This window comes from Artemia franciscana, chromosome 21 (genome assembly GCF_032884065.1).
Source record: "Artemia franciscana chromosome 21, ASM3288406v1, whole genome shotgun sequence".
NCBI lineage: Eukaryota > Metazoa > Arthropoda > Branchiopoda > Anostraca > Artemiidae > Artemia > Artemia franciscana.
This window is the reverse complement of record NC_088883.1, coordinates 8957836-8969867: the sequence shown is the minus strand read 5'-3', so window position 1 is coordinate 8969867 and position 12032 is coordinate 8957836. Positions and strand designations below refer to the sequence as shown.

Here is a 12032-nt window from a genome sequence, read left to right as displayed (position 1 = left end):
ATCAAATTTGATTTTTGGAAGGATATCCTGTCTTAGAGCTGCTATTTTAAGTCCCGACCGGATCTGGTGCCATTGGGGGGGAATTTCGGAGGGGGAGCCTAAAATCTTGGAAAACACTTAGAGTGGTGGGATCGGGATGAATAATCGGTGGGATCGAGATGAAGGATCGGGAAAAATAAGCGCAAGTCCTATATACATGATTGACATAATCAAAACGGATCCACTCTCATTGGGGTAGCTGGGGGAGGTGGGGTTAATTCTGAAAAATTAGAAAAAAATGAGGTATTTTTAACTTACGAACGGGTGATCGGATCTCAATGAAATTTGATATTTAGAAGGATATCGTGTCTCAGAGCTCTTATTTTAAAGCCTGACCGGATCTGGTGACATTGGGGGGGAGTTGGGAGGGGGAAACCTAAAATCTTGGAAAACACTTAGAGTGGAGGGATCGGGATGAAACATGGTGGGAAAATAAGCACAAGTCCTAGATACATGATTGACATAATTGGAATGGATCCGCTCTCTTTGGGGTATTTGGGGGGGGGTTAATTCTGAAAAAAAGAGAAAAATGACGTATTTTTAACTTACGAACGGGTGATCGGATCTCAATGAAATTTGATATTTAGAAGAATATCGTGTCTCAAAGCTCTTATTTTAAATCTCAACCAGATCCAGCGTCATTCGGGGGGGGGGCAACTGGGGAGGACCGGAAATCTTAGAAAATACTTAAAGCGGAGGGATCAGGATGAAACTGGATGGGAAGAATAAAAACCTGTCAAAGATACGTGACTGACATGGATCTGCTCTCTTTGGTGGAATTGGGGGGGGGGTGTAATTTAGGAAATTGAGGTATTAACTTACGAAAGGGTGACCAGATCTTAATGAAATTTGATATTTAGAAGGATCTTGTGCTTTAAAGCTCTAATTTTAAATTCTGACCAGATCCTGTGACATTGGGGGAAGCTGGAGGGGGAAACCGGAATTCTTGGAAAACGTGAAAATTGGGGTATTTTTATTTTACCAATAGGTTATCGGATCTTAATGAAATTTTATATTTAGAAGGAATTCATGTCTTTTATTTCAAATCCCAACCAATTCTTTTGACACTGGGGGGATTTGGAGGGGGAAATCTTGGAAAACACTTGGAGAGGAGGAATCGGGATGAAGCTTGGTGGATAGAATAAGCAAATGTCCTTGATACGTGATTGACGTAACCGTACTGGATTCGCTTTCTTTGGGAGAGTTGGGGAGAGGGGTTCAGTAATTTGGCGAGTTTGGTACTTCTGGACGTGCTATTACGATGAAAATTGGTAGGCGTGTCAGGGAGCTGCACAAATTGACTTGATAAGGTTTTTTTCCCAGATTTAACCATTTGGTGGGCTAAAGGGATAGGAAAAATTAGAAAAATGAGGTATTTATAACGTACGAGTGGGTGATCGGATCTGAATGAATTATGATATTTAGAAGGGCATCGTGACTCAAAGCTCTTATTTTAAATCCGGACCGGCATTAATCCTCTGATTTTCCTTTTAAATCAATCTATTATTCTTAGAATTGTGTTAGAGCTCATACCATATGAGCTCTTGGCTCTTAGCTCTTCTTGCCTCGTCTCAAGTGCCATGTGAGCTCTTAGCTCTTGTTGATTAAAAACTAAATAATTATCAAAATGCAACATAAAAATTATGTTGCTTTGGCAATGTAAAGTGTTTGCACCCTGCATTGGTTGGTTTCGCCTAAAAAAAAACAGCTTTTTGGGTTAAGCACTTATTTTATTTATTTGCCATCAACTAAACCCTGTTGTCTTCACGGTATAGTGTATCCCCCTGTTCCTTCGGAAAATTTCTCAGTGGAATTTCCAAAATTTCTTTCCCCACCCAATGAAAATTCTTCCCATGGAAAAAGTTCCTCCCACGGAATTCGTCCGGAAAATCCTCCTTTTGAGGAATTTCTGCCAGAAATTCATTTACCCTGACAAATCCTCCCTGAAAAACGTTCCCCACATGTACAATAACAATTATAAGTTTAAATTTAAAAGCACCGGCAGTTGAGGTCTGGGCCTCTACTCCGAGTGTTGGGGTCCGCTCTGGTATAGATTTATACACCGTTTCATTAAAAACCTGTTTCATCTGGGATCTGTAGTCAGAACTTAGTTTTATCCCCCCGAATGCAAGAGAAGCCACCTCAAGGTGATTCTACCATGTCCCCCTCATCACGGCTCAAAATTTGTGAAATAGAAATTCAAGTTGAGTCAATTTTAGTCTTACTTGAACTAGCATGAAATAATAACATTAGGACTCTTTGCTTTATTTTTAGTCCCTTTTACGTTCAGTTCAATTGAGCCTTGTCAATACAACAGTACCTAATCTTCCTCAAAGGTAAAGCTTTTTATTGACCCTAGTTAAATACCCTCTTAAGACGTTAATCTGTTGTAAGTATGCTACTGAAATATTCTTCCTCTCGTACCGGTCGATAAGATCCCGTCCCATTAAGATCTTTTTCTAAGAGCCACTTTGGATGTAAACATCCGTATAAGGAGCTCTTTGTTGCCCGTTTATCCCATATCGTTTAGGGAATATGTTTTATTAACTATCTCCTGTATTGACCCAGGCTAAATAGACATACAAGAGTTTGCTCCTCTTTTGACGACGAATTAAAGCATTCCGGGAATTATCTAAAAGCCATCGGAATAAATTTTCTGCCTTCTCGAAAATAAATTAAGTAAAAGAAAATGAGAAAATAACAGCGCAAAGCAGAACAACAACAATGTAACTCGGTGTTGAAACAAAAACGAGAAAAAGAAAGAGACATAAGAGAGTGCGCGGTAAATCTCCAAAGAAAAGAAAATACAGTAAGATGTGCTATTCAAAAGCTATACAGGAGGTGTTTTTCGAGAGTTGCTTTCGGAAAACTATACGGAGGGTGCTAAAAAAGGTGCTTTTCTAAAAATACATATGCGCTACTGATTTTCGTTCTCATTTCTGCACGAATATTTGGTGAAAATTTCAAAATTCATTGCGCCAATAGGAAAAAGGGCATATATATAGAAATGGAAAAAAAAGCTAATATTTCTATCCTGGGGAACTTTTTCCAGCATTTGGTAGAATAATTTTCCCTGAGTGCGATTTCAAAACCCATTCCACTAATGAGGGTTTTCATGAGTAGAGGGAGATTGTTACCACTCCACTCTAATTTTACATTTACCTTGCCTTAATTTGTACTTGCAAGCATTAAGAATTTACAAGTTCTTCAGCAGATCGTTATTAGCGTGCAAAAACTATACTACGTGCAATACTAAATATTTTTGCAAGTTATCTCCCCCCACCCTAACTCCTCCTAAGTGACCCAGATTTTTCCACGCTCGGACACCCTCTTTATCCTATATTTATGCACCTAGTGGGAGCACTACCGAGCAATATGATGACCTTGACGAACGTCAAGGTCATCACTTGGTTGATAATTGAAGGTTTTAAAGCCAACAAAGCACTCACTAACCGCCACAAATAAGAAGTATGTGATACAGACATCCAACTGAAATAATTTTATGGTACCAACAATTAATGCTTGTGTTTTTTTTTTTTTTTAATAACGGTTGCCTAGTTAAAGCAGTGTTATTCAAACATTTATTGTTGCTGAAGAAGTTTAAAGAATTCATTTTAGAAATGTCTATATCATTAGAGCATATATTAATACTACTGGTACTACTACTAATAACTCACTGTAGCGCTAAGCCGCCTGAGGCCAACACAGCTACGCACGCTCCTCCTCCCACCTAATCTATTGAAGGCCTCCCTCTTTACACCCTCCCAGGAAATTCCCATTTCCTTTAAATCTTTATTTATGACATCCTCCCACCCCAGCAGAGGATGACCTACTTTCTGTGTAGCCCCAGACGGTTGTCCAAAAAGGACAATCTTCGGCAATCTGTCATCCTTCATCCGCAGAACTTGGCCTAGCCATCTCAACCTTTCTTTCATTATAGCCCTAGAAAGCAGGACTGAACCACATTTTTCTGCAACCTACTGTTTGAAATACGGTCAGTCAGTCGGGTACCCAGAATAATCCGTAGGCAATTTATCTGGAAAATATCTAGTAAATTTTCGTTCGCTTTTCGTAGCGCCCATGCTTCAGAGCCATATTTGACCACTGTCATCACTGTTGCCTCCAATATTCTAATCTTGGTTTGCAGACTTATCTTCCTATTCTTCCAAACCTTTTTTAACTGTGAAAAATCACCCTGAGCCTTAGCTATTCTATTTTTAACATCTTCACTGCTCCCACCATCTTTGCTAATAATGCTACCAAGTTAAGCAAAGCTGCCCATCTGATCAATCTTTTCGTTACCTAACGTCACCTTTTCATCTTCACTTATTCCAAGCTTTAGTGACTTAGTCTTCTTAACATTAATTTCAAACCTATTCTAGCACCCTGAACTCGCAAAACCTCTAAAAATTTATTCATTTTGTTCACACTTTCATGTAATGCGCTTAAACCATCAGCATAATCTAAGTTCAGAAGAGTTTTTCCTTCCCTTTTGATTCCGTGGTCTTCAATTGCCTTTCCCATGCTCCTTAAGACGATGTCTATAAAAATGATCCATATAAAGGGGGATAGAACACAACCCTGCATAATTTGTGATTTAATACGACACCTGTTGGTAACCTCATTTCCTACCTTAACCACAGCAGTATTATTCTCGTTCATAGCACAAACACGGCTGCTTAAAGCCGTATTTAAATTGATACCTGAAACAGCAAGTGAAATCCATATCTTGGGTGACAGGTATGACGAACTCTTTGGTCACACTGATCCAAATGGGGGCAGTATATCTCTGAAAAACTGCAGTGGGTGTCAACAGGTACGTGGCCGCTGCTCGAAAGTCTCGTCATTCTCGACGAGCTCAAAAATTGGAAACTGGACAAAGATTGTCACAAATACAAAAGCAAAGCAAATTTGATGAAAGCAATTTATGAAACATGAGAAGCAAATGGATTTAACTACATAAAACAGCTTAAATACTGCCGATACCTTGCGTGTATGGCTGTCTGGAGAATTTGAAGACAGGATGAGAATTGTATGTTTAAGTTTATAATGTTGATTTGCTCAGTTTCGAGGAACTTATGTGTAGCACAGATGAGGAAGCGAACACCAAAATGGCCCTGCATATTGTTTTTTGCTTCAGAAATGACTTTGGAAGAGTGATTGTTAGTGCTAATGATACTGATGTAATTGTGATACTGGTGGACTAAATCCCTCGTCATCTTAACATTTTTCGGGGACAATGCTGTGCCTCAGCTCCTCGTGAGTCTGTGAATTATTATTTCCCCATTGATATTTTATTCCAGAGAACGGAAAAGTAAATTTTGAATTCCTAATTTCAGTTTGGCGAGATGTTTATCTTCCTTCCAAACCTAACTTAATGGAAGGCGACAAATTCATAAGTTTAGCTTCCAATCTTTTGCTTTCAGTTTGTGAGTTTTGCTCTCAATCTTTTACTTCCAGTCACAAATACAAGACGAGATCTTTGGCAAAATGTCGCTTTGTACATCCAGTTTGGCAAGATGTTCCTTCTTCTGTCCAGACGTACCTTAATGGCTAGCGACAAGTTTTACTTTCAATCTTCTGCTTTTACCTTGTGAATTTTTCTTTCAATCTTTTACTCCTAGTCAGAAATGCATGATAGATCTCCTGTCACCACGTCACTCCGTAGTTCCGCTTCGGTGACAATTTTCGTCTTCACTCAGAGTCCAGCTTAATGGAGGGTGGCAAAGCCATACATAGAGACGGAGTGCAAGAGCGTGTGATACCACTGACTGATCAGTTGATTGGTTGTTTCCATTACTTGAATATCATAAAAATAGTCTAGATATCATAAGCAAACATCTCAAGCAAATCATGGCTAATGGACTTAAATATTATAAATACTTTAGAACAGGTTATGTAGAGAGAAAACAAGTACAATCATACAAAAAATTATGACAGCGCCACGTATTCTTCTCTCTAAAGAGAACATTACGTGTGAAGAATACGTATACGTGTGAAGAATACGTATTCTTCTCTCTAAGAAGATCCAGATAAGAAACAATTCATTGCCCCCGAACCGACGTTTCCTTAGAGTGTATTTATCTTATGTCTCTTACCTAGAGTTCATAAGCACATATTGACACAAAAGATTACTCTTTTTGAGCTAAGTAAAATATTGGAGAAAGTTCTAAAAAGTCGGCAATGTAAACTTTTAAATGGCTTAATAAGGCTCAAGTTTGCAAACGAAACCAAGGTAATAATGGACAGTCAAATAGTGATAAAGTCATACCAATGCGCTTATAATGTGTGGATCTTGTGCATGTTTTTTCACTGACTCGTTTCAATTTTTTTGTAAGAAAAGTAAAAAAAAAATAATAAAAAGTATTTTGTTCCCTGGTCTAGTAGTATCAAGAGCCTGATCGCCTAACGTTGATTAAGGGCTCAGTCAGTTCGGCTCTTTAGTGCCTTATAGGGCAAGATTCGGTGAAAAAATAATTGTAACCTCAAAGATTAAAATTTAAACTGGCTTTGGCAATTCAAAAGACTTTATTCAGTTAATTTGTAAAACCAATTTTTATGGGCGAACATTCGTGAACACAATTTTCCAACATGGATATAGGGGTATGCACCAGGTAGTTGCACAAGACCATTTCCCGCCCATTTTCAGGTTTGCAGTAGATGCATATTTTCCAAAGGTAAAATTTTTTGAAAATATATTTTGTACTCTTTTAAAAGCCCGCTCTTTACGCTAAAGTTTTTAATTGTTTTAAAAAGTAGAATTGTAGCAAAGAGTCAAACTTTAGCGTAAAGAGCGAGGGACTGCAGAGGGGACAACCCATTTCATATAAGGAGTAATTTCTGTTCGTTTTAAGTTTTAATGTCGCTCCTTACTTTCAGTTAAAAAAACTAGTTTTTTTATTTAATTTCTGAAAGTTTTTGAATTAATGCATGTTTGATTTTGGCTCTCCGCACATAAATTATTGAAATGAAATTAGTATATTAATTTTTTTTTGGCTAAATGGCTTTCTCTTAGTTTTGATCAGACGATTTTGAGAAATAAGGGGTGGGGAAGGAGGCCTAGCTGCCCTCTATTTTTCGGTTACTTAAAAAGGCTACTAGAACTTTTAATTTTCAACGAACGTTTTTATTAGTAAAAAATATACGTAACTTAAGAATTAACATACGTAACAAACTTTTATATTCTCATAATTTTGATTATATATATGAGAGGGTTGGTCCCCTCTCCTCTAAGTCCTCTAAGTCTCTAAGTCCCAAGACTTAGCTTTTCAACGAACGTTTTTATTAGTAAAAAATATACGTAACTTAAGAATTAACTTACGTAACAAACTTTTATATTATTATATTTTTATTATGTGTACGAGGGGGTTTGTACCCTCGTTAATGTCTCGCTCTTTACACTAACTTTTCTTTAAGAATGACCCCTGAATCAAAAAGGCCGTAGAATAAATAGTTTAAATTACTAAAATATTTTAGCATAAAGAGCGAGGTATTTATCTCCCCCTAAATACCTCGCTCTTTATGCTAAAGTATTTTTAGAACCCCTCATATACGTAATAATCTCTGTTCGTTTTAAATTTCAATGCTATTCCTTACTTTCATTTGAAAAAACGTTTTCATGTTTATTTTTTCTTTTTTTTTATAGTAATGCTAGAAAATCCTGCACCCTTTTCATTGAATTTTTCTTCCCCCATGACATATTCCTCAAACGAAAGATCCTCCCACAAAACCCTCTCCCATCAACCCCCCCCCCAAAAAAAAAAACAAAAAATCCCCATGAAAACGTCTGTACACTTCCCAATAACCATTACTATATGTAAACAGTGGTCAAAGTTCGTAACTTGCAGCCCCTCCCCCAGGGATTGTGGGGGAGTAAGTCATTCCCAAAGACATAGTTATTAGGGTTTTCAAGACATAGTTATAATTTCAAAAAATATGAAATTCCACATTTTTTTAGATAGGAGCTTGAAATTTTTGCTATAGAGTTCTCTGATATGCCGAATGCGATAGTGTGATTTTCGTTAAGATCCTATGACTTTCAGGGGATGTTTCCCCCTTTTTTCCAAAATAGGGCAAATTTTGTCAGGCTCGTAACTTTTGATGACAAAGACTAAATTAATTGAAACTTATATATTTAGAATCAGCGTGAAAATTCGATTCTTTTAATGTATCTTTTAGCATCAAAATTCCGTTTTTTAGAGTTCCGTTTACTATTGAGCCGCCCCTTACTACAGTTCTTTACCACGAACTGTTTGAAAAGAAAATAATTCGGTATTTCGGGGCTTCTGACATTATTACTTCTTTGCGGAAGTTAGGCTCAAAATTTAAAAAGGATTATATTTTTTCTCTGGGCCCCTTCCACCTCTTAGTTCGTTTATTTTCCCGTTAGTTTTCACCTGTTTTCGCTTTATAGTTGTGTTATCTCTTAGCAATTCTTTCGTTAGTTGAGTTATGGTTGTGGTCTATATATTTTATCGCTCGTATAGTTGTGTTATTTTCAAATTATACTCCATAATAGAGAGGCTCCGAACACCCAGTATTGTATATTAAGCTCTGAATTTGACGTTTTTTTCTACCGTGACCAGATTCCTCCTGCGCCCTTTTCATTGAATTTGTTCCCCCATGGCATATTTCTCCAAGGAAAGATCCTCCCACATAGCCCCTTCCCTCAACCCTACCCCCAAAACCAAAAAATCCCCCTGAAAACGTCTGTACACTTCCCAATAACCATTATTATATGTAAACACTGGTTGATGTTTGTAACTTGCAGCCCCTCCCCCAGGGATTGTGGGGGAGTAAGTCATCCCCAAATACATAGTTATTATGATTTTCGACTATGCTGAACAAAATGGCTATCTCAAAATTTTAATCCGTTGACTTTGGGAAAAAATGAGCGTGGGAGGGGCCTAGATGCCCTCCAATTGTTTTGGTCACTTAAAAAGGGCACTAGAACTTTTCATTTCCTTTAGAATGAACCCTCTTGCGACATTCTAGGACCACTTGGTCGATACGATGACCCCTGGGAAAAAACAAAAAAAAACATACAAATAAACACGCACCCGTGATTTGTCTTCTGGCAAAAAATGCAAAATTCCACATTTTTGTAGGTAGGAGCTTGAGACTTCTACAGTAGGGTTCTCTGATACGCTGAATCTGATGGTGTTATTTTCGTTCAGATCCTACGACTTTTAGGGGGTGTTTCCTCCTATTTTCCAAATAAGGCAAATTTTCTCAGGCTCGTAACTTTTGATGGCTAAGACTAAACTTGATGAAAATTATATATTTAAAATCAGCATTAAAATGCGATTCTTTTGATGTAGCTATTGATATCAAAATTCAATTTTTTAGAGTTTTGATTACTATTGAGCCGGATCGCTCCTTACTACAATTCGTTACCACGAACTGTTTGATAGATTTTTAGGTTTCTTTCTTTTCTTTTTTTTACAAAGAAATCAAAAGTATTTTGAGAGGTTAAATTTATCGTTGTTACATCAGTAGGCACGTACCAGAACTATGAACTGACAAAGACAAGCAAAAACAAAAGTGAAAAAAGTGGAAAAATAAGTAGCTTTTGGATATTTGGTATTTCTGTTTCTAATTTTAATATATTTTTTTTATAATTTCTAATTTGTCCATCTTCATTCTTGTAAAATATCTCTCTTTAATATATCTGGTTTATATTTAAAAGAAAAATATTCTTAAAACAACAAGAAACACCTTCCACCCTCTATCACCTTCAGGATTAATGCCCTTATTTCCAACAAAAAAAAATTGATATATAGAAACACTACACAGTTAAAAATCAAAAAACTAATATGGGACATATCAGGTAAGGTGTCGTCCTAGCCGAGTGGTTAATACGCTGCCATTGAAAGTCTTTGTCCGAGAGGACAGGGGTTGGATTCCTGATATCACTGGTCATTTAGATTGGAACGGGGGTCAGTGGCATGACTCTGTAATCTCAGCCAGAGTCAACTCAGCTGTGAAAGCGCAATATGTCTGGCCTCCAGCCCTCCATTGCACTTCCTGGCTGAAGGGCCATTAAATGGAGGATCACTGCCGCCAGTAGGGTATGTAAATTGCAATGCTGCCATATTCGTTGCCTTATTTTTTAAGTATCAAATAAGGTTGTGCTATCATTACAAACGCTACAGCAAAACCGTTTAGACAGGAATATATTTGTTTTGTACAATGGATTTCTATTTATTAGAAATAATTTTAAAATTTTTATGAAAGTCACGTTTGCTATTAATGTAGAAATACGTTCTGAGACCACACTGGCAATGCATGCCGTATTGAGAAAAAAGAAAAACGAAGAAAAAAGTTAAAAAAAAAAACCAACGGGGGTGATTTTTGGTTAGTGAAAAATACGCCAAGACAAAGTAAATATTTTGCAGTGGACTCTGTCCAGAACGAGATAATTGCAATTCTCGAAGATCTTTACCCCCCTGATTAATTTTATAAAATATGTCCCCCCAAATTTCAGTAAAATGACGCTATTGTCAGTGTGCTTCGTTTAGTGTAGTTCAGAAAAATAAGGAATGTCACCAAATCTGGTTTGATCTTATACTACATCTTTTTACATTATTTTAATCCAAATTTTTGGCATGTTCATTCTAAAGAACGTGATAACGAATCGATTATATTCTACAGGAGGCTGAGGCAGAAGCAGCTGCTGCAGCCGCCGAAGCAGAAGGGCTAGCTAAATCTCCATCTGTTTTTTCCTGTCAAAGCTATGAGGTATTCGTTGGTGACCAAGGACAAGAAAAATGTCAAGGAGATAAAACTTCACTTCATTCTGAGGGCGGGGATTCGATCCTGAGTGAACATAAATCGAGAGCAAACGGTCGGATCCGGAAGGTAAGTCTAGAGCTCTTAATTGAGTATGCCGTATTGGGCATGATTATTGTGCCTAACTTAACTAGGTCTAGACATACCGTCACTTTCACAATTGAACGTCGTAGCTAATATTGTCCTCAATGGGAGAATCCAAGGATTAACATTTTATGTACAATCAAACTCTGATCCCGTTGATTTGCCTCACCCTACTGAGGCTCCTTTTGAGGGCTGCTTAACAAACGGTTTTTGGAATTACTTTAGATTTCAGATAAACATGACCTTATACATATCCCTTATACATGTCATACATGCCCTTATACATATGCATACACCCTTGTAACCTTGTGTCCTTATACATGGAAGCAACCATGCTTTAAAGGTGTTTTTTGAGAGTGTCCATGAAGGACATACCCTTCATGGACATCAACACATAAAGGCCATGTGTTGACTTTCATCAACACATGAGTGTTGATAAAGGCCATACCCAAAATGAAAAAGTTGAAAATAGCTGGACTGATCCACCAACCGCTCCCCATCCCATGTAGAAATGTAAACGAAAATAAATTGATGTACAAGCTACTAATGCCAAAAAAACATGATAAACATAACGAACATTCAATAAGCAGGAACTATCATAAATTGCAAATACTGGCGATTTTAAAAATTCAAGCCATCTGTATAAAAAATACTACCATCTAGTTTTGGAATTGTCGCAAAGTAGGAATTATAGCTGAACCACCTACTGGCACCCCCATAAACAGCTGAAAATGTGGTGTTCTAATAAAGGCCCCTTCGCAATGAAATTTTTCTAACACCGAGATTTAACTTGCGCTAATTTAAGCCAATCAGATTTTCCATTGAATTTTCTGATTGGGTGATACATTCTATGGAAAATTCTAATTGACTCAAATCCGCGCTAGTTAAATCTTAGTACTAGTACTAAGATAGGGAGTCGACTGCCAATAAGATGGTGCTGACGAAAAGGTATCATGCCGGTAAAGCCCTATCTTCATTATGGCTTTATCCGAGGAAGCCGGCCGAATAAAAGAAGCATTCCTTCACCAAATTTAACTTTTCATGGAAAAAAACTCTCTAAATGCGCCTGCCTTGCCTTATGAACCTTAAAAAGTAGCAATGAAGGCTATAGATACCAG

At 37.3% G+C, this 12032-nt stretch overlaps 1 protein-coding gene across 11 annotated transcripts in view; it reads left to right on the top strand.

The window, feature by feature from the left end:
• Positions 1-12032, top strand: part of LOC136041019 (sodium channel protein para-like) — a 592014-nt gene that overhangs the window by 149172 nt on the left and 430810 nt on the right. For all 11 annotated transcript variants that reach the window (XM_065725536.1, XM_065725532.1, XM_065725534.1 and 8 more), the window contains exon 11: positions 10693-10899. In XM_065725536.1, coding sequence (XP_065581608.1) covers positions 10693-10899 — 207 coding nt within the window. The remainder of the gene's footprint in view (positions 1-10692; positions 10900-12032) is intronic.